This window comes from Drosophila serrata, unplaced genomic scaffold, assembly GCF_035046125.1.
Source record: "Drosophila serrata isolate PLE 108 unplaced genomic scaffold, ASM3504612v1 contig_350, whole genome shotgun sequence".
NCBI classification, from domain to species: Eukaryota; Metazoa; Arthropoda; class Insecta; order Diptera; family Drosophilidae; genus Drosophila; species Drosophila serrata.
The window spans coordinates 64,104-85,994 of NW_028257248.1; the positions used below are offsets into that span (position 1 = coordinate 64,104).

At 41.8% G+C, this 21,891-nt stretch overlaps 2 protein-coding genes across 16 annotated transcripts in view; one reads left to right on the forward strand and one right to left on the reverse strand.

Moving 5' to 3' along the window:
* Positions 1 to 798, forward strand: LOC147642800 (uncharacterized). Its single transcript, XM_086838594.1, has one exon. It carries the CDS (start codon positions 1 to 3, stop codon positions 796 to 798), a length of 798 nt encoding a protein of 265 aa, XP_086694720.1.
* Positions 799 to 19,214: 18,416 nt separating this feature from the next.
* LOC110185388 (calcium/calmodulin-dependent protein kinase kinase 2) overlaps positions 19,215 to 21,891 on the reverse strand; it is a 113,066-nt gene continuing 110,389 nt past the window's right edge. For 10 of the 15 annotated variants that reach the window (XR_015272928.1, XR_015272936.1, XR_015272933.1 and 7 more), the window contains 2 exons: positions 19,735 to 19,804; positions 19,215 to 19,666 (listed from right to left, as the gene is read on the reverse strand). The gene's annotated coding sequence lies outside the window, so the exon portion shown is untranslated. The remainder of the gene's footprint in view (positions 19,667 to 19,734; positions 19,805 to 21,891) is intronic. The other 5 variants (XR_015272938.1, XR_015272934.1, XR_015272925.1 and 2 more) reach the window with 1 other exon arrangement.

Sequence of the window (21,891 nt, forward strand, 5' to 3'; positions counted from 1 at the left end):
ATGCTAATAGCCAAGGATGACCCACGACGGCGAGGACCTCTTACAGTAGACGACATCAAGGGAGGCACGCATCTGCTCATCAAGGGAATCCAGCTCATCAACTTTGCTGAGGAGTATAAGGCCCTGCAATCCGAAAGGCAGATTTCCTCAAAAAGCAAGCTGTACTCTCTGCATCCAATCTGCGATGAATCGGGACTTATTCGAGTTGGCGGTCGGCTGCAGAATTCATTATTGGATTATGATGCAAAACACCCAATTTTGCTTCCCAAGGATCATCCAGTCACGTCAGCAATCATAGCTCACTATCATTTGAAATTTCTTCACTCAGGCCCGCAGAGCTTATTGGCGGCTTTACGGCAAAGGTTTTGGCCAATTGGTGGTCGAAAAATAGTCGCCGTCACTATCAACAAATGCATTCGCTGCTTTCGATTAAAGCCCAAAGTAGCTGAGCACATCATGGCCCCCTTGCCATCCAACCGCGTGCAGCCAAGTCGACCATTTGTCACAGTGGGCATCGACTTCTGTGGTCCTTTCTACTCCAAGTCTGAAGTCAGAAACCGGCCACCCGTCAAATGCTATATCGCAATATTTGTTTGCTTCGCCACTAAAGCCTGCCATTTGGAGCTGGTGGAGGATTTGTCTGCGGCTTCATTCATTGCTGCCCTCAAGCGCTTCATAAGCCTAAGGGGCAAGCCTGGCACAATATGGTCCGATAACGCTACAAACTTCGTTGGAGCCAAAAACGAGCTGCTGGAACTGAGGCAACTGTTTCTCGCCGACCCTCAAAACAGTGCGTGATTTATCTCCATTAAGAGTTTCCGCCTTGATTATAAAGGGCCGCCCACGTTTGCCATGAGTCTGCTAAGCGCCTTTGTAGTCTCGGTCGCCCGCTTCTTATTCTCTTGTATGTGTGCATTGAATGTCAATTTTGAGTCCAGTCTAACTCCTAGGTACTTTATAACCTTCTGCGTCCTTATTAAAGTCTCTCCAACTCTCATGTCTATTTCTAGAGGGATCCTTTTTCTGCTGACTAAAAGTAGCTCTGTTTTTTCGTCCGCCAGTTTCAGGTCGTGTGAGTTCAGCCAGCTTTTTACGCGTGTCATTACTTGCGTCAACATACGTTGTGCGTACTCGGTATTTCGAGCTGTAATGACTGCGACTATGTCGTCCGCGTACCTCACAATAGTCGTGCCCTCAGGGATGTCTAGGTGAAAAATTTCATCGTAGCTGATGTTCCAAAGCTCCGGTCCAAGTATTGATCCTTGTGCCGCTCCTGAAGTTATCTCTATACATTTCTCTCCTGCTTTTGTTTGGTACAGTAGTCGTCGGTTCTCAAGATAGCTCTGTATTATCCGCATCAGGTATCCTGAGATTTGGAATCGTCTTTTCAAGGCATCAATTATGTTGTTCCATTTAACGCTGTTGAATGCGTTTTTAACATCCAGTGTTGCTAGGAGAACTACCGGCCTCGAGAAATGGTTGCCTTGTTGGCTGCTGAGCGCTTGGTTGACGACTTCTTGGATTGCTCCAATGGTCGACCTGCCTGGCCTAAAGCCATACTGCATCGGTGAAAGACCCCCACCTCTTTCGATCGCTGCTGATAGGCGTGGCTTAATCATTTTCTCTAGTAGCTTCCCGGTAGTGTCAAGCATACATAGTGGTCGATAAGCTGATGGGGTTAGGGGATTTCCTTTGCCCTTACTTATGAGAACTAATCGTTGCCTCTTCCAGATGTCGGGGAATTTCCTGCTGGTAATGCAATCGTTATACATATCCAGCAGGATTTGGGGTCTGCTCTCCGCGATCACTTTGAGCACCTCTGCTGGGATGTTGTCGGGCCCTGGAGCCTTCTTCCCTTTTAAGGTTTTTGCCGCTTTCAGTAGCTCGTCCACTGTGAAGAGTTCGATCTGCTCTGCTATTGGTGGAGAAGTTCTCGGTTTACTGTTTGTATGAGTCGGGAATAATGTTTTGACTATATGGTCCATTTGTTCTTCATCTAGTTCTGGTGTTGTGCTTCTTGTTCTCAGCTTCTTCATCACGATTTTATACCCTAGCCCCCATGGGTCAGAGTTGACGTCGTTGCAGAGGCGTTGCCAGTTTTCTGTTTTGCTCTTCCGGATGGCAGCATTTAAGTCCTTCTTGGATTTCTTAAATTCGTCATTAAGTTCTGTGAGAATCCCCCTTCCTCTAGCCCTCGTGAGGCGGCGTCTGTTTTTAATACACGCTTCTCTAAGAGCTTTTATCTCTTCTGTCCACCAATACGCTTCTTGTCCTTGTCTTCGAGGATTGCCCTTTTTTGGCATTGCAGCGTTGCAGGCCTGTTTGCCAGGTTGTTGCTAACTGCGTTACCGCCGCTCTGTCGGTTCTGCCTTGCGTCAATTTCTTGTATCAGCCTTGCCTTGTCTAGTCGGTTAACGTTCCATCCTTTTCTCGTTGCTCTCACTGTAGTCACTTCGTTTTCTACTATGTTAAACGTTATATAGTTATGGTCGCTTCCGTTGTAGGTGTCGAGGATTTTCCAATCGGAGATCTTGTGCGCACAGTTTTCTGTCACTAGGGTTATGTCGGGGATTGTGCCCTCGTTCCCCACTCGATGGAATGTCGGTATTGCTCCTACATTTGCTGATAGCATTCCGATACTTGCTGCCATATTTAGGACTCTACGGCCTCGAGAGTCAGTTGATGCCATGCCCCATTCTTGAGCCCTTGAGTAAAAGTCTCCTGCTATTATAAGGTTTCCTCCTATTCGCCTGGCGTTGTCTTCAATACATTCAAGTTTCGTCTGGAAAGTCTGAATGTCGTCACTTGGGGTCAAATAGCAGCTGAATATTGTCGTTTCTTATTTGTGTTAGGACATGGCATCTTCCTTTTTTGTCGCCCCTGTGTGAAAGAGTGGTAAGGTCGGGGATCCAGATCGCCGCCGTCTTTGTGTCGTCTTCTAGCCAGACGCCTTCGTCCCGTTTCTTATATTGTTCGCTTATGATAACAACGTCAATTTTGTTTTCCAGCACAATTTGGTGCAGCAGGTCATTTGCCGTTCTGCTTCTATGCATATTTGCTTGCAGAACCTTCATGGCTTTCCTTTCCTGGCCACACTGGGGCAATGCGCCGTCCCAGGGAGGTGTCCGACGTCGCTCCTGTTCTCTGGTGTACAAATACAACATCTCGGAGCTTTAGTGCAGGTCTTCATTTTATGACCACTTTCACCACATCTAATCCAGAGGTCTCTCCTATCCGGTCCTTTGCAATCCTTTTGCAAATGTCCCACCCCGAAACATTTGAAGCATCTCTTTATATCGAGACAACGCTTAACGCGGCATGGGGTCCATCCTATTTTTATTCGTTTTTCCGTCAGTATCTTCAGAGCGTCTTCCGTTGGTAACATAACAAACGCTCTCCTTTGTTCTGAGCTGTTTACTCCTGTGAAGTGGATTATGATTTCCTGGTGCGTGTCGCCTATACCTTCTCTGATTGCTGAAATTATTTCGTCTTCTTGTGTGATGCTGTCAATGTCTCTGATTTCCAGTTTGACCAATTGCCTCATGGTCTTCACTGTTCCACACTCTTTAAGAGTATCCTTAATGTTTTCACATAACTTGACCGTTTCACTTCCTTTTGCAAGTTCCAGGAGCATATCACCTGCCTTCGTTTTTCTGACCGACAGTATATTGCTATCGGATTCCTCTGGTTTAAGGTTTTTTCGCAGGTTGCGCAGCACCGCAGCTTTTTCCCTCTGCCGGTCTGACTAAGACGGCTGCTGGGCGAGTACGCATTCTTCTGCAAGTCTTTCCTTTTGTTCCCTCAGCTTCACTTTGTCTGACATGTCCTTCTTTAGTTTTGCTTTCTTTTTTCCCCTTCTTATATGTGACCGTCTGAAAACCATCGTTTTCCTGTTTATTTTTTACCTTCTTACTCCTCTCCTGCGCCGCCGGGCTAGTGGCCGTCCTCTTCTGAAGTGTCGAAGTGGGGGTTTCGCTCACTGTATTGCCAGGTGCGTATTTATTGGCTTTTCTCTTTTCGTTTGACCGCTCCATTTCTGCGGTTTTCCAGCTAGATCGTCCATGCTGATATTCCTTTGCTTTTGCATTGCGATCTTCATTTTCTTGAGAATTGCCTTGCACTCTGATAAGGCCTTCTCTTCTAGTGCCTGCATCTTGTATATCAGCTCCTGTCGCGGGGAGCTTATCTTTGTAGTCTGTGTAAGCAGTGGGGTCTGTTGCGTTGGTAGGGGGGTTGATCCGTATTCATTCTCTGGGTTGTCCTTGTCAGCGAGATTTGGATTTGGATGGGTTATCATCCCCACGGTGTTGTCCGGTGATCTTGTCATCAAGCTACTCCTCCTGAATGCGTCTCCTTCATTGTCCATTTTTCGTTGTGCGCTAGTCATCTTGTTTAAGTGGGTCCAAACTCTAAGCCGCTATCTCCCCGCATATGTGCAGTATTCCAAAATGTCCCCATGGGTCCCTATGCAAGCAGTGAGGTTCATGCGAGGGTTGACACAGAGCTTCATGGGCATCTGTGTTCAGAGCCAGGACAGACTCTAAGCAGGAATGCATTCAACTGCACCTGCACCACCGAGCCATCGGTGTGTGGTTCGAACGTACTAAGAGACTTGCCAAGTTTTAATTGGACGGAGGCGAAGGAGGCATTTTCCTGAAAGCCGTTTCTGCGAGATGTCACTCTTGCTTACTAAGGTAACAGAATGCCGCATTCGTCAGCCCACAATCGTCGATTCAAACAATTTTATCCAAGCATTGGTCCTTGAGGAATCCATGGTCGTGCCGTGACTAGGGATCGCGGGTATGTCAGGCCCGTCACCCCGGGTTGGGGTGCCCTTGCGGGGGTAATAATAATAATAATAATAATAATAATAATAATAATAATAATAATAATAATAATAATAATAATAATAATAATAATAATAATAATAATAATAATAATAATAATAATAATAATAATAATAATAATTGTTGGGAGCAGAAGCAGCAGATTTAATATTAGCATATTTTAAATCATTATTTGTAAACAAGCGATCAGCTGCGGCAGAAGCTTTCCACCTCATAAGCCGGCATGAAAGCTCTTCCGCCGCAGCTCTTCTGTTTGGCTTATCTATTCTCTCGATTCATTCGCTCACTTACGTTGAAACTAAAAACACACAAAAACGTTGTAACCAAACCACACATAAGCACACACAAATTAAAACATAACTAATTTTACGCCAACACAAAACAAACCCCTCGCTAAATCAATTCGCTTAATAGGTGGCATAAATTAATGCCCTCCTCAAAACATTTGGTGACCCCGACGTGATCGCGTAAAAAATCGTTTTCGTTAAAATAAAAGGTGAAAAGTGCTTATATATAGTTCGTATGCTCACACAATACAATTGCATATCGTTGCATCGCTATTGAACTTTATCGGTACATTCGAGTACATAGCATCTCTTTATATATTTGTGCACTAGCATATAGTTGCAGCCCTTTTATATACTTCTCGTGCAAATTGTGTTTGTGCTGTTGGTTTTGGTGGTCCGATAGAACCGTTAGCTCGCGGTCAGTGAACGCCAAGCTTGGCTCCGCTATTCTTTCGTTCTCTATTCTCTGCGTTTGGTACAGCTGCATCGGTCGCAAACCCAAGGTGACATTTGAATACTCTTTTTGAAAATAAAATGGCAGAGAATGATTCGGTTACTGCGTGCCCATCCGGGGCCAATAGTGATTTTGACTTTTATAAAGCCAAAGCGGGCTCGGTTTTTTGACAGCTAGTGGCTTTAAATGACTTTTTCGGTTCAGAATAGGAGTCTCATTTTAATGAGGCCGACCTTCAAGTCAGGCTTGAGCTTATTGAACAAATGCAAGATAATTTTGATAAATCTCAAACAGCTGTCGAAAGGCTCAATCTACTAGAGCTGGCTAGTGATGTGCGTGCAAAATTTCTAAACATTAATTGTGCGGTGAAATCCAAAATATCTCGCGAACTAGCAAAACTCCGCCGAGTGTCAGTGATAAATTCGACTGCACTCCCAAATTTCAACATCGAGCAGGCTTCAACCTCCAGGGCTGGTGTCCGGGCCACTAGGCTGCCTGAGTTTAAGCTGCCACGATTAGGAGGCGCTTATATGGACTGGCCAGATTTCTACGCTATGTACACTACAGTCATCGGCAACAACGAGGACCTGACCAATTTGGAAAAATTCCAGCATCTACGCTCCTGTTTGGATGGCCCCGCGTTAGACACAATTCTCTCGCTGGAGCCAACAAAGGCCAATTATGAGAAGGCAGTCGACCTATTGACTGCTAGGTTTGATAACAAACTTTTGCATTTTCAGGGGCATTTTCAGGCTTTCTAGTGTGGTGAAAGGGTCGGCAAGGAGTTTGCGGCAATTGAGCGACGGCATCAACTCTCATCTGCGAGCCCTTAACACAATGGCAACCACCCAGGAGATTGCGGATAGAATGCTCATTTCCCTGGTGTCCTCCAAACTGGATCAGCATACCCAGGAGAAGTGGGAAGAGGGATTGCCTACCAATAAGCTGCTAAAATGGACGGATATGGCTGCCTTTTTGGAGAAGAGATGTCGGATGATGGAAAACATTGAAAATGCTATGGTAACCCACACACCTAACAAGCAGGTGGGAAAAACTATAAATAAAAATGTCCAAAACGCTTGCACCGCATCATCCTACACCTCATTATGTATTTTGTGTGATTCTAAGGATCACTTTATTTCGAAATGTCCACAATTTATTGCCTTGAGTCCCACATTACGCTACAAAGAAGCAAAAAGGCTACATCTTTGCCTAAATTGCCTGCGTAAAGGCCACATCCTGCAGCAGTGCAAAGCTGGGAGCTGCAGGCATTGTCGCTCTAAGCATCATACATTGCTACATTTGGAATCAAATTCTGCTTCATCACCCTCGCAGCCTACATCCACTTCTGCTCCTCAAAATAGTGCCTCGCTCATTTCTGCTTCGCCAAATTCACCCCCACCTAAAGCCTCGGTAGATCATCAATCTGATTATGTGCTTCTTGCTACTGCCATCATATATGTCCGAAATCGTTCCGGCATAATGGTGCCCTGCAGAGCCTTGCAGCCCTGCAGAGCCAGACTCTGCATCGCAAATTAATTTCATTATTTCTCGACTCGCTCATCAATTGCAACTGTCAACTCGTCGCTCAAATACATGCATCTCAGGTATAGGAGAGTCTTCACTCGCAACAAAGGTTACCGAACATCATTCGCTGCAATAATGACTAGCACCATCACAAATTATCAGCCGCATTTCGACCTCAACTCTTCAGAATGGAACATCCCCAGCAATTTATTCCTCGCCGATCCGCTCTTTCATTAAAGTCAAAAGATTGACATTCTTATAGGAGCTGGAATCTTCTTCGACCTGCTTTGCGTTGGGCAGATACGGCTGGCCGATCACCTTCCCTCCTTGCAAAAAACTAGATTGGGTTGGGTAGTATCCGGTGGCATATCTTCGCCGTCCCATAAACACACTTCTCTTCCCGCATTGTTTTGGGAAATTGACAGCTATTGTGGATCGTCATCTGCTCCAACTGATGAGGATGCCTTGTGCGAGAATTTATTTGCTCAATCTTATTCTCGGCTTGAGTCAGGCCAATATTCAGTTCGATTGCCCGCAAAGACTAGTCTAGTCTATTGGAATCCAAATTGGCTAGAAATCCTAATCTCAAGGCTCAATATATTGCCTTTATAAAGGAGTATATCGATTTAGGCCATATGTCGCTCTCTTGCAAGCAGTCAGCTTTGCCGCAATATTATTTGCCCCACCACTGCGTTCACAAATTGGACAGCTCGACTACCAAACTCAGGGTAGTCTTCGATGGTTCTGCCAAGTCTTCGTCTGGATACTCTTTAAACGAGTTGCTCTTTGCTGGCTTGGTTCGGTTCAGATTCTTTAAAGTGGCACTATGCGGCGACATCTGCAAAATGTATCGCTGTGTGCGTGTCACCGAACCTGATAATCTGCTCCAATGCATCCTCTGGCGTGATAGTCCAAGCGAAGAAATTAAAATATACACCCTGGACACCGTCACTTATGGCACTAAGCCTGCTGCATTCCTAGCAATTCGTGCTATGCAGCAGCTCTCCTATGATGAGGAGAAGGATTTTCCTGTGGCAGCCAAGATCGTGCGTAGGGACTTTTATGTTGACGACCTTATTTCTGGAGGCGACTCGATCGAAGAGGTCGTTTATATCCGGCAGCAGGTTAAATCGTTACTTGCAAAAGGCCTATTTCCAATTCGTAAATGGTGCTCCAATAAGCCGGCCGCGCTTGAAGGAGAACTTGAGGCTGATCGCGAGAAAATGCTCAAATTCAGTGATGGGACTGACGTCGCCAAAACACTTGGCCTATACTGGGATACAAGTTCCGATAATTTGCTTTTTGGATTCTCTGGAAATGTAGCAGACAAGCCAGCTACCAAGCGGTCTATTTTATCAGCCGTAGCCAAATTCTACGATCCCCTAGGTCTTATAGCGCCCATTATAACCAGGCTCAAAATATTCCTGCAAATCCTGTGGAAAGATAAGCTCGACTGGGATGAGACTTTGCCACAATCTTTGCATTCCTTATGGTTGGAACACTCCGCGCAAATCTCGGCAGTCAGCCATTTAAAATTTCCTCGCTTCATCATGCAATCTGACTCATCTTTGGAAATTCATGGATTTTGTGATGCAAGCTTGGCGGCATATGGTGCCTATATTTATGAGCGCTCCGAAACAGGGGGCACCTACTCATCACATTTGCTTTGCTCCAAGTCTAGAGTCTCGCCGCTTAAACCACTAACCATACCCAAACTTGAATTATGCGCAGCTCTATTGCTATCCGAACTCATCCACAACATCGCTAATGCCATTTCTCAGCCTTGCACATATCAATGTTGGTCTGACTCAACAATTGTGCTCTCTTGGATTCGCCAGGCCCCATCAGACTTTAACATTTTTGTCTCCAACAGAATCGCGCAGATTCAAGAAAGGACCAAGGATATGGCTTGGCATCATATATCGACCCACTACAACCCGGCTGACATATTATCCAGAGGATGTACTCCGCTCGAACTTTTGGATTCGACGTTGTGGCGTGAGGGCCCACCATTCCTGCGGACAGACGAAGCTTGCTGGCCGCCTCATACGCCTACTCTAGTAGATGTGCCTGAACGCCGCCGCCTCGCGGTGGTGCTGAGCAAAGCCAGGATATTTCGTATGGCGGCAAGTTTCAAAATTGTTTTGGAAAGCTGCATCGGATCCTAATGCTAATAGCCAAGGATGACCCACGACGGCGAGGACCTCTTACAGTAGACGACATCAAGGGAGGCACGCATCTGCTCATCAAGGGAATCCAGCTCATCAACTTTGCTGAGGAGTATAAGGCCCTGCAATCCGAAAGGCAGATTTCCTCAAAAAGCAAGCTGTACTCGCTGCATCCAATCTGCGATGAATCGGGACTTATTCGAGTTGGCCAGTCACGTCAGCAATCATAGCTCACTATCATTTGAAATTTCTTCACTCAGGCCCGCAGAGCTTATTGGCGGCTTTACGGCAAAGGTTTTGGCCAATTGGTGGTCGAAAAATAGTCGCCGTCACTATCAACAAATGCATTCGCTGCTTTCGATTAAAGCCCAAAGTAGCTGAGCACATCATGGCCCCCTTGCCATCCAACCGCGTGCAGCCAAGTCGACCATTTGTCACAGTGGGCATCGACTTCTGTGGTCCTTTCTACTCCAAGTCTGAAGTCAGAAACCGGCCACCCGTCAAATGCTATATCGCAATATTTGTTTGCTTCGCCACTAAAGCCTGCCATTTGGAGCTGGTGGAGGATTTGTCTGCGGCTTCATTCATTGCTGCCCTCAAGCGCTTCATAAGCCTAAGGGGCAAGCCTGGCACAATATGGTCCGATAACGCTACAAACTTCGTTGGAGCCAAAAACGAGCTGCTGGAACTGAGGCAACTGTTTCTCGCCGACCCTCAAAACAGTGCGTGATTTATCTCCATTAAGAGTTTCCGCCTTGATTATAAAGGGCCGCCCACGTTTGCCATGAGTCTGCTAAGCGCCTTTGTAGTCTCGGTCGCCCGCTTCTTATTCTCTTGTATGTGTGCATTGAATGTCAATTTTGAGTCCAGTCTAACTCCTAGGTTCTTTATAACCTTCTGCGTCCTTATTAAAGTCTCTCCAACTCTCATGTCTATTTCTAGAGGGATCCTTTTTCTGCTGACTAAAAGTAGCTCTGTTTTTTCGTCTGCCAGTTTCAGGTCGTGTGAGTTCAGCCAGCTTTTTACGCGTGTCATTACTTGCGTCAACATACGTTGTGCGTACTCGGTATTTCGAGCTGTAATGACTGCGACTATGTCGTACGCGTACCCCACAATAGTCGTGCCCTCAGGGATGTCTAGGTGAAAAATTTCATCGTAGCTGATGTTCCAAAGCTCCGGTCCAAGTATTGATCCTTGTGCCGCTCCTGAAGTTATCTCTATACATTTCTCTCCTGCTTTTGTTTGGTACAGTAGTCGTCGGTTCTCAAGATAGCTCTGTATTATCCGCATCAGGTATCCTGAGATTTGGAATCGTCTTTTCAAGGCATCAATTATGTTGTTCCATTTAACGCTGTTGAATGCGTTTTTAACATCCAGTGTTGCTAGGAGAACTACCGGCCTCGAGAAATGGTTGCCTTGTTGGCTGCTGAGCGCTTGGTTGACGACTTCTTGGATTGCTCCAATGGTCGACCTGCCTGGCCTAAAGCCATACTGCATCGGTGAAAGACCCCCACCTCTTTCGATCGCTGCTGATAGGCGTGGCTTAATCATTTTCTCTAGTAGCTTCCCGGTAGTGTAAAGCATACATAGTGGTCGATAAGCTGATGGGGTTAGGGGATCTCCTTTGCCCTTACTTACGAGAACTAATCGTTGCCTCTTCCAGATGTCGGGGACTTTCCCGCTGGTAATGCAATCGTTATACATATCCAGCAGGATTTGGGGTCTGCTCTCCGCGATCACTTTGAGCACCTCTGCTGGGATGTTGTCGGGCCCTGGAGCCTTCTTCCCTTTTAAGGTTTTTGCCGCTTTCAGTAGCTCGTCCATTGTGAAGAGTTCGATCTGCTCTGCTATTGGTGGAGAAGTTCTCGCTTTACTGTTTGTATGAGTGGGGAATAACGTTTTGACTATATGGTCCATTTGTTCTTCCTCCAGTTCTGGTGTTGTGCTTCTTGTTCTCAGCTTCTTCATCACGATTTTATACCCTAGCCCCCATGGGTCAGAATTGACGTCGTTGCAGAGGCGTTGCCAGTTTTCCGTTTTGCTCTTCCGGATGGCAGCATTTAAGTCCTTCTTGGATTTCTTAAATTCGTCATTAAGTTCTGTGAGAATCCCCCTTCCTCTAGCCCTCGTGAGGCGGCGTCTGTTTTTAATACACGCTTCTCTAAGAGCTTTTATCTCTTCTGTCCACCAATACGCTTCTTGTCCTTGTCTTCGAGGATTGCCCTTTTTTGGCATTGCAGCGTTGCAGGCCTGTTTGCCAGGTTGTTGCTAACTGCGTTACCGCCGCTGTGTCGGTTCTGCCTTGCGTCAATTTCTTGTATCAGCCTTGCCTTGTCTAGTCGGTTAACGTTCCATCTTTTTCTCGTTGGTCTCAATGTAGTCACTTCGTTTTCTGCTATGTTAAACTTTATATAGTTATGATCACTTCCGTTGTAGGTGTCGAGGACTTTCCAATCGGCGATCTTGTGCGCGCAGTTTTCTGTCACTAGGGTTATGTCGGAGATTGTGCCCTCGTTCCCCACTCGATGGAATGTCGGTATTGCTCCTACATTTGCTGATAGCATTCCGATACTTGCTGCCATATTTAGGACTCTACGGCCTCGAGAGTCAGTTGATGCCATGCCCCATTCTTGAGCCCTTGAGTTAAAGTCTCCTGCTATTATAAGGTTTCCTCCTATTTGCCTGGCGTTGTCTTCAATACATTCAAGTTTCGTCTGGAAAGTCTGAATGTCGTCACTTGGGGTCAAATAGCAGCTAAATATTATCCAGTTTCTTATTTGTGTTAGGACATGGCATCTACCTTTTTTGTCGCCTCTGTGTGAAAGAGTGGTAGGGTCGGGGATCCAGATCGCCGCCGTCTTTGTGTCGTCTTCCAGCCAGACGCCTTCGTCCCGTTTCTTATATTGTTCGCTTATGATAACAACGTCAATTTTGTTTTCCAGCACAATTTGGTGCAGCAGGTCATTTGCCGTTCTGCTTCTATGCATATTTGCTTGAAGAATCTTCATGGCTTTCCTTTCCTGGCTACACTGGGGCAATGCGCCGTCCCAGGGAGGTGTCCGACGTCGTTCCTGTTCTCTGATGTACAAATACAACATCTCGGAGCTTTAGTGCAGGTCTTCATTTTATGACCACTTTCACCACATCTAATGCAGAGGTCTCTCCTATCCGGTCCTTTGCAATCCTTTTGCAAATGTCCCACTCCGAAACATTTGAAGCATCTCTTTATATCGAGACAACGCTTAACGCGGCATGGGGTCCATCCTATTTTTATTCGTTTTTCCGTCAGTATCTTCAGAGCGTCTTCCGTTGGTAACGTAACAAACGCTCTCCTTTGTTCTGAGCTGTTTACTCCTGTCAAGTGGATTATGATTTCCTGGTGCGTGTCGCCTATACCTTCTCTGATTGCTGAAATTATTTCGTCTTCTTGTGTGATGCTGTCGATGTCTCTGATTTCCAGTTTGACCAATTGCCTCATGGTCTTCACTGTTCCACACTCTTTAAGAGTATCCTTAATGTTTTCACATAACTTGACCGTTTCACTTCCTTTTGCAAGTTCCAGGAGCATATCACCTGCCTTCGTTTTTCTGACCGACAGTATATTGCTATCGGATTCCTCTGGTTTAAGGTTTTTTCGCAGGTTGCGCAGCACCTCGGCATAGCTTTTTCCCTCTGCCGGTCTGACTAAGACGGCTGCAGGGCGAGTACGCATTCTTCTGCAAGTCTTTCCTTTTGTTCCCTCAGCTTCACTTTGTCTGACATGTCCTTCTTTAGTTTTGCTTTCTTTTTTCCCCTTCTTATATGTGACCGTCTGAAAACCATCGTTTTCCTGTTTATTTTTTACCTTCTTACTCCTCTCCTGCGCCGCCGGGCTAGTGGCCGTCCTCTTCTGAAGTGTCGAAGTGGGGGTTTCGCTCACTGTATTGCCAGGTGCGTATTCATTGGCTTTTCTCTTTTCCTTTGACCGCTCCCTTTCTGCGGTTTTCCAGCTAGATCGGTAGTTTTCCCTGACATCAAAGGGCTCACTGAGTTCTGAGGTGCCATCCCTTACGTCCATGCTGATATTCCTTTGCTTTTGCATTGCGATCTTCATTTTCTTGAGAATTGCCTTGCACTCTGATAAGGCCTTCTCTTCTAGTGCCTGCATCTTGTATATCAGCTCCTGTCGCGGGGAGCTTATCTTTAAAGTCTGTGTAAGCAGTGGGGTCTGTTGCGTTGGTAGGTTGATCCGTATTCATTCTCTGGGTTATCCTTGTCAGCGAGATTTGGATTTAGATGGGTTATCATCCCCACGGTGTTGTCCGGTGATCTTGTCATCAAGTTGCTCCTCCTGAATGCGTCTCCTTCATTGTCCATTTTTCGTTGTGTGTGCCGTGACTAGGGATCGCTGGTATGTCAGGCCCGTCACCCCGGATTGGGGTGCCCTTGCGGGAATAATAATAATAATAATAATACTAATAATAATAATAATAATAATAATAATAATAATAATAATAATAATAATAATAATAATAATAATAATAATAATAATAATAATAATAATAATAATAATAATAATAATAATAATAATGATAATACACCAGGGAATTTAATTTATTTAAAATAAACTGCAGAGAAATAAGCATACTAGAAGTACGGATACTTGATCAGAACTGAGATTTAGTTGATTTGCGTGGACCCATTCGTCTACGCCTAGGATCAGCAGAATAATAATATAAAATACAAATCCTGTCCTTCGCCCCCTTATCAATTTTAACAAATAAAAGGTGAAGTGGGAGCATCAACATCTATCATCATGACGAAACCATCTAAAAAACGGAATATCATATTTATCATCCATATCAACAAAAATTTTAAAACAAATGATGAAGTTCGCATCACAATACAAAACCAAGATTTTTATGTCCGTCCATGTGAAAGTTTTCTCCACTTTGAAGGTACTCTTACCAGAATTATTCATAAAAATACAGGGCAACTAGTACAAACGGCTTTGATGGACTGCTTAAAAATAATTCCATGGCTTTTTTTTTTTACGAAATCTAATATGAGTTGAACGAATGTGAGCTGGACAGGACCAGGTTCACTGGTACTGCATCAACCCTCAAAAACTTGTTCTCCATCGAACAACAGTAGGGTCATCTATATCGCAACGCTTGGTGAAATGGAGGAAATGTTATCGAGTCTGGTGGTCATTTCACCTTTTCAGTACCACTTAAAATGCTAATGGGATTCGCTGTAGACTATAAGAAAGTTGTATTAAATTTTAAACATGAACTCATTCTCCTACTAGCTAAAAATACATTATTACAGGGAACAGATCATTTAAATCGATTTTTCACCGAAATTCCATTTATCAAATTGTTTATAAAAAATAAACTATTTATTGGAGACAAAAAATCTTAAATACTAAAAAAAATATTTAAGAAGGTCGTGTTGAAATTTGAGACTAATCGGGCTAGCCGTTTTCGAGAAATGTTGGTCACCGACTTTGAAAATACCACTTTACATAGGATAAAAATTTTTATTAAACCCACATGGAGTTGTCAATTCCAATTTTTGTATATGCATATGAATGCGCATTTGGTCCAAATGTAATTCCTATTCCACATTCAGAAATTTTGGCAAATACTGTGATAAAATTTAAAATACAATACTCAACAGACGGATCACATCGAACTGAAATTTCCTCTTGGTCTTTGAATTTTTTCACTCTTTCTTCCATCGTACAAGGCAGCAATAAAATCATGTTGTGTTGAAGTTAAAATAAAAGTGTATTTGTGGATTTAGTTTAGGACCAAAAATCCCCAGGGATATTAAAATCGCAAAAAAAAAATTGGTTCCATTAAATAGAAAGTTCCGATAATGGAGGAATTTAGGAACGTGTAATAAACATTGATATTGCTTCATTCAGAGGAATCGTTGCATTCCTCAAATAGGCCAATCTATCCGGTATGCTACAAAGACAGCTAGAAAAACTGAAATGTTTACGAGAGCATAAAAACATGAGAAGCAAATGAAAGATTATCAGAATACAATTTAGGAAGCATATACGTAAGCTTCTTGTATTCTGCCAGGAAATACATTGGAAGTTGATTAGTTTTTTTGAACGGAATTGGAAGTCGTAGATTTGATGAATATCAGGCGTGGTCTGATCAGGCCCAGAAAGAGTTATTCTTCCTGCTATGAAGCTCTTGAAAAAGTGGAGAAAATTTAAAATTTTAATCAAGCCTTGGTTATTTAACACCTGGCCACACCTGACAGATGAGAGCTAGCTTGCGTACATATAAGTCAAATACACTTCTTCCTTTTCTACTTACTCAAATCATACAGTATGTGGAGTTGTGGAGAGTTTTAGCTAATATAAAAATATATAAAAACATTATTTTTTATTTTTATTTATTAGTTTAACATATGTACTTTGATATACTAATAAAATAAAAAGTTGTTTTCTTAACATCAAAATGAATATTTTAAAAACTCTCCAATGTACATACGTTCTGGGTGTACTCACAAAGTGAAGCTAGAAGGAGGTTATTCTAATTTCTGAGTTGGGTTCTTGTAATACAATCCAATGAATTATACTCTCTTGAGAGAGATTGATTTATAATTAAGGGCAACAAGAAAAGACAAAAACTGAAGTATCCATAATAATTATAATAATCTTTCATCTTTCAAAGTGAACGGACGTGTTTTTTTTTTCATGCGATCTCGTTTTGTTGTAAAGTTTGCAAATAACCATCCGGGATAACTTAAATCTTCTATTTTGTGTCAACAACTTCCCGTTCACTTCGCGTGCGCATGCAGCTATTCTGCATTCTGAATTGTGTATATAATTGGTTTTATTTCGCAATTTAGTTGTGCTGCTAGTGCTAGGTTTTGCATATTTTGCATTCCTTTTTTGTGCCTTCTTCGTTTTGCCTTTGTTTGCGCCGTCGCAACAGCTAAACGTTTTAGTTATCCATATCCCACGCTCTCCCTATCTCTCGCTTTCACTGTGCCGCTTAATAATGTCCGCAAATATTGGCTGTTTCGCCAAAACCTGCAAAAAGGTTATTTCTGCAGGTGACCTTACAAACGGCAACATCGGCCTGCGTTACTGCTGCGAGGCCTGTCGCGATGTAGAAAGGGAGATGATATCTTTTATGCGGCAAACCAAAAACGGTTTTAAAGCATTTTATCGAGTTTTCGTAATCCCGACCCAAAAAATTAACCTAATCCCTAGGTATTTCCTATTAGAATGTAAGAGGCTTACGTAGTAAGCTTCCTAACTTGTATTCTGAAAGCCTTTCGTTCGCTTCTCAGGTTTTTTTGCTCACAGAAACCTGATTAAAGCCGGAGATTCTGAGCTCCGAAGTTTTTCCAGCTGTGTTCACAGTATATCGGCTAGATCGCCCTATCAGGCGATGGGGAGACGTTCTTATAGCGGTGGACTCCTCAGTCATGTCAGAATTATTAACCTTTGAGGAATGCAACGATTTTGAATTCCTTTGTGTGAAGCTATCTATCAAAGGTAGGTGCATTAGTATTACCTGTTCAAACATACCTCCATTGTCGGAACTTCCTAATTATTAGAACCACCTTTCCGCTGTTCAAATGGTTTTCAGAAGACTTTTGAATAGAGACCAGTTTGTAGTCCAAGGTGATTTTTATATCCCTGGTGCTATTTGGTGCTCAAATAATTTCACCAATACTCTCCTAACTTCTACACAACATGACTTTATCGCTGGCTTGTCCGAAATTACGCTGTCTCAAGTTAACCATGTGCGAAATTCCTTACAGCGCTTGCTCGATCTTTGTTTCGTCTCTGACCCTGCGAGAGTCAGTTTAGCCAGGGTGGCGTCTCTGACGCAGCCCGGAGATCCGTATTATCCAACTTTCGATGTGACTTTTGACATTGGGTCTTACGTACAGAATCTATCTGACCGTCCAGCCAAAAAAATAATCTGTTTTCGCAAGGCGGACTTTGAACGGCTGAATTATTTTATTAATGAGTTCAATTGGTCCGATCTATACATGTGCACTGACATTGCAGTTGCCGTGGATATTTTTTACATTGCCATGAATTTATTCTTTACTTAATGTGTTCCGATAACCTATCCACCAATCTCGAACAAGCCGCCATGGTTTACTAAAGAGTTGAGCCGACTTAAAAATAAAATATCTAGGCTGCATGCAAAATTTAAATTCACCGGTTCTCAATCGGCCCTTTCATCTTACACTAAAGGTAAGCCAAAAACAAATCCTCCCTCGCTTTCATTTGCAAATACTACCGCAAATAATGATCGGGCAATAGCCGATCTATTTTCGCAGTTTTTTCAAGCAACTTATTCAAACTCTTCGAATTTACATCAGACTTATTTCTACGACATACCCAAATCAAAGCTTTTTTTCTGTCCTAGCCTAAATGAAAGTTCTTTACTTTTGTATCTTCATCGTGTCAAGCCAGTTTATTCGCCAGATCCCGACGGAATTCCTGGCTGTGTGCTTAGGAATTGTGCCGTCGCCCTTTTGAAATTGTTTAACTTATCCATAGAAACATCCCACTATCACGTTATTTGGAAAGAATGGTTTATTAATCTACTCCATAAAAAAGGTAGCAAATTGAATGCCCGCAATTATAGAGGAATCTTTAAGTCGGCCATCCCTAAAATTTTTTTAAAAACAATTACTTCTCACTTGCTGCACCTTTGTAGATCAGTTATTTCTCCATGTCAACATGCTCAACAACAACAAATCTTTTGGAGGTCTCTTCTTATATTATAAAGGACTTCAATAATTAATTTCAGACAGATGTAATCTATGCAGTTTACCATTCTCACTTCGTTAGGAAACTCGATTTAACGGGTTTTCTAGTTGATCTTCTTAATTGGATCTCAACTTATCTGAATGGCAGGACTCAAAAGGTCCTCTTTAAGAATAATTTTTCTAATGGTCTACTTACTTCTACTTCTATTTACTTTTGGCGTACCGCAAGGGAGTCATTTGGGTTCCTTATTGTTTACATTTTTTATAAATACCCTGACCAAAGTCTTGACTAACTCCTAAGTACGCTGATGACGTCAAGCTTTGCTTGCAATACAAGGACGTCGTTTGCCAGTCGGATTTACAAACAGATCTCAATAATTTTCAAACTTGGTGCCGTGTAAATTAATTAAACTTAAACGGCTCTAAATGCAAGCTAATAACGTTCTCTCGTGTTGTTCTCAAGCTTGCTACTTACAGAATTAATTTAGTTGATGACGTGGCGTCCGCTTGGACCTAAAACTTGACTTTTTCAATCATATTTCGTCTATGGTGAATAAAGCCAGGGTAGTGCCTGGATTTATTAAACGGTGGTCGAAGAAACTCAATAACCCCTATCTTTCTAAATTCGTATATAATTTTTTAGTTCCTCCCTCAGTAAACGCATCGAATGGGCTTAAAAGAACTTTTTTACTTTTCGCTCTACGCGGTTTAAATTGGGACGCAACCCAAAGATTACCTATTTATTCTAATAGATTCCTCCTAATTAACTTACTAGTGATGTGGGAAGTGCTGACTTGTTGAGACAGCTGACTTTCCACGTACCAAGTAGAAATACTATATCCTATATACCCTTAGTGTTGCATCCCAATTCAGATTAAATTTAACCATGTTCTGTTACAGAGATACGCTATTAGCTGCTCATTCGTATTAATGTTTTAAAAACAAGAAATCCTCCATAGTAGAATATCTTTAAATTTATTCAGACTTTAATTGGCAAGCACAAATAAACCTTTTCATCCGAAAACCTTTTCCGCCAGTTTTCTATTTGACAACTATAAACCCCCATTGGTTTTAAGCTAAACTGAATCTTAAATCAGAATGTAAAATGTCTCAAGAAACGGCTTTGGAATGAAAAAAAAAAAAAATTAAATCGACACCACTTTTTTAGAGAACTAGAAAACGATTATTTTATTTTATTTTTATAACCAATAGTTTATTTAAATCACATTTTTGGTAAATTTACAAGGTTGTGTGGAGCATTTAACGTATTTTAAAATCAATTAAGTTATTAAATGTTTGACTAAGTTGTTCGATGTAATTATAGACTTATGTTGGCAGAATTGGTCCCAAAAAAAATATTAAAGATTTTTAGCAAGTAAATTTAACTAATTTCTTACTGAATTATATTTTTTAATGAAAAATTGCTTTAAGCTTTCCTTAATTACACATTTTTCAGCTCTCAATTATATTTTATTTATTTTTTTTTATTTTATCAATTATAGTTTAACGTGCTTGTACTCGTTTTTATGTATGTATGTGTACATAGTTACATATAGATGCATTGATGGGTTGAAGATTGGTAGATATTAAAAAAAAAAATCATCGTTATGTTTTAATAGAACTCCAGGCAGAACAAATCTGAAAATAATAAAACATATTTTATTATTAATGTAAATTTTTTAATAATGTTAATTTATAAACTTAACCTTTAGTCAAATTTAATTGCTTTCTTTGATAGTATATCTTCAGAAAAATCAAGGCGAACTCGTCCTAAAACTTCAAGAAGATCAAATTTAAAGAGGGCGTTGAACAAATTATTACAAAGGGAAAAAGTGTTATGCCGGTTAAACGTTTGAATTAATATTAACTTTGCGGCTAAATACCGAAAACAATAAATTTTTTTTTTTCTTTTTTGGGAATGGATGTAAATGAAATGGATACGAATTTTAAAAATGTACCTTTTTATACTTATGCAGCCGATTCCATCTAGTCATGTCTGTCTGTTCGTTTATACGCAATCTAGTCTCTCACTTTTTAAGCTATCTACATAAAATTTTGCAGATAGTCTTTTTTTATTCTCACTAGAACATATTTAAGTCGGAACGGGCTAGATAGGACGACTGTATCGTTCAAGTTGCCAGATATTGAAGCAATCATAAAATTAAACAAGAAAGGAAGCTAACTTCGGCACGCCGAAGTTTATATACCCTTGCAGATAGAACTTCTATGACTTGGAATCTCAATAATATAAATTATATTTATTTGTGTTAAAAAAAATGAAGTAATACCTGCTTTCATTTCATTCACCTATACATATTATATTTGCAGTTTTACATTCGCAGATTTGCATTTTTCCTCTACATCAAACAATCGTTTGTATGGCACCTATATAACATAGTCGTCCGATTTTCATGAAATTTGACACAAAATTTAAGACTAATACAAAATGGCTATACCTCAAATTTGATGAAAATCAGCTGAAAACTGAAAAAGTTAAAAATTTAATTGTATTAAATTCTCGATCGTTCCTATGGGAGCTATATGATATAGTAGTCCGATTTTCATAAAATTTTATGCAAAATTGTAGAGTATTGTAGAATGGCTATATCTTAAATTTGATCCAATTCTATTGAAAACTGAAAAAGTTAAAATTTTTTTTGTAAAAATTTTTCGATCATTCCTATGGCAGCTATATAATATAGTCGTCCGATCCGGCCCGTTCCGACATATATACGAGTGAGAGTATATGGAAGGCTAACTACAAAGTTTCATTCAGATAGTTTTAAAACTGAGAGACTAGTTTGCGTAGAAACGGACAGACGGACAGACGGACAGAAGGACAGACGGACAGACGGACAGACGGACATGGCTATATCGACTCGGCTGTTGATCCTGATCAAGAATATATATACTTTATATAGTCGGAGGTGCCTCCTTCACTGCGTTGCAAACTTCTGACTGAAATTATAATACCCTGCAAGGGTATAAAAACGACCTAGGGCGTCGCAAAGAGTGGCCAGCGAAATAAAACCGACTAAAAGGGCGGACGCGTGAATTTAAATCTTTGCGAGCCTCGATGCGGTGTCACTACTATAGCATTCTAGGCCGACTTCTTAGTTTTTACAGCTCATGAAATGGAGACCTAGACTAAATTTTAACCTCGTGAGCAGCATACCAAAACCTAAACTAAAATTTAAGACTGAATTTAGAAATTTTAAAGCTACAACATGGACCTAACCTCAACTTAAATTATACAAGGCCTGAGAAATAATAGAATTTGGAAAATATGTATAAGAACGAAAACCGTAACCTGGTTAGACCTAACAATCTAATCCTATAAATACTATTGCGCATATGTCCCCACTTGGCGAGGCAGAAGACTGCCGTTTAACTTTGACCGACAGCGTGTTCTGGGAGGGGGTAAAGCCGAGTCGGACTTTTAGCCAAATTCATTTTGGCTTTAATGCGAACCCGTTCGTGACCAAATTCATGGTGCTCGCCTCATAATAAAATTCATCAAAAGAGGTATAGAAAAAATTCAAAAAATTCCGATTCCAAAAAAATAATTGTATAGAGCTTCGACTTTCTAACAAGCTGGTTTTTTTCATTTGTTACAATTAAATTGTTAATTTTAGTAAATCATCAACTGGGGATTGAACCTACGTCTTAATGTTTAACAGTCCAGCCGCTTGTACATCGCGCCACGTAGAAAACTATAATTGCGCCGGCGATATACGCACATGTGCATATGGCGTATGAGAGGGACAAAAACCCCTTTAAGACATTTATTTTTTTCCTCGCTTGATATTTTACTTTACCGTCGCGAGGCGATCATGGCGCGTGGCTCAGGGGTTCCGCCTTCC

Excerpts from the sequence above, each read along its gene's own strand:
- LOC147642800 (XM_086838594.1), top strand. The coding sequence starts at position 1 with ATGCTAATAGCCAAGGATGACCCACGACGGCGAGGACCTCTTACAGTA.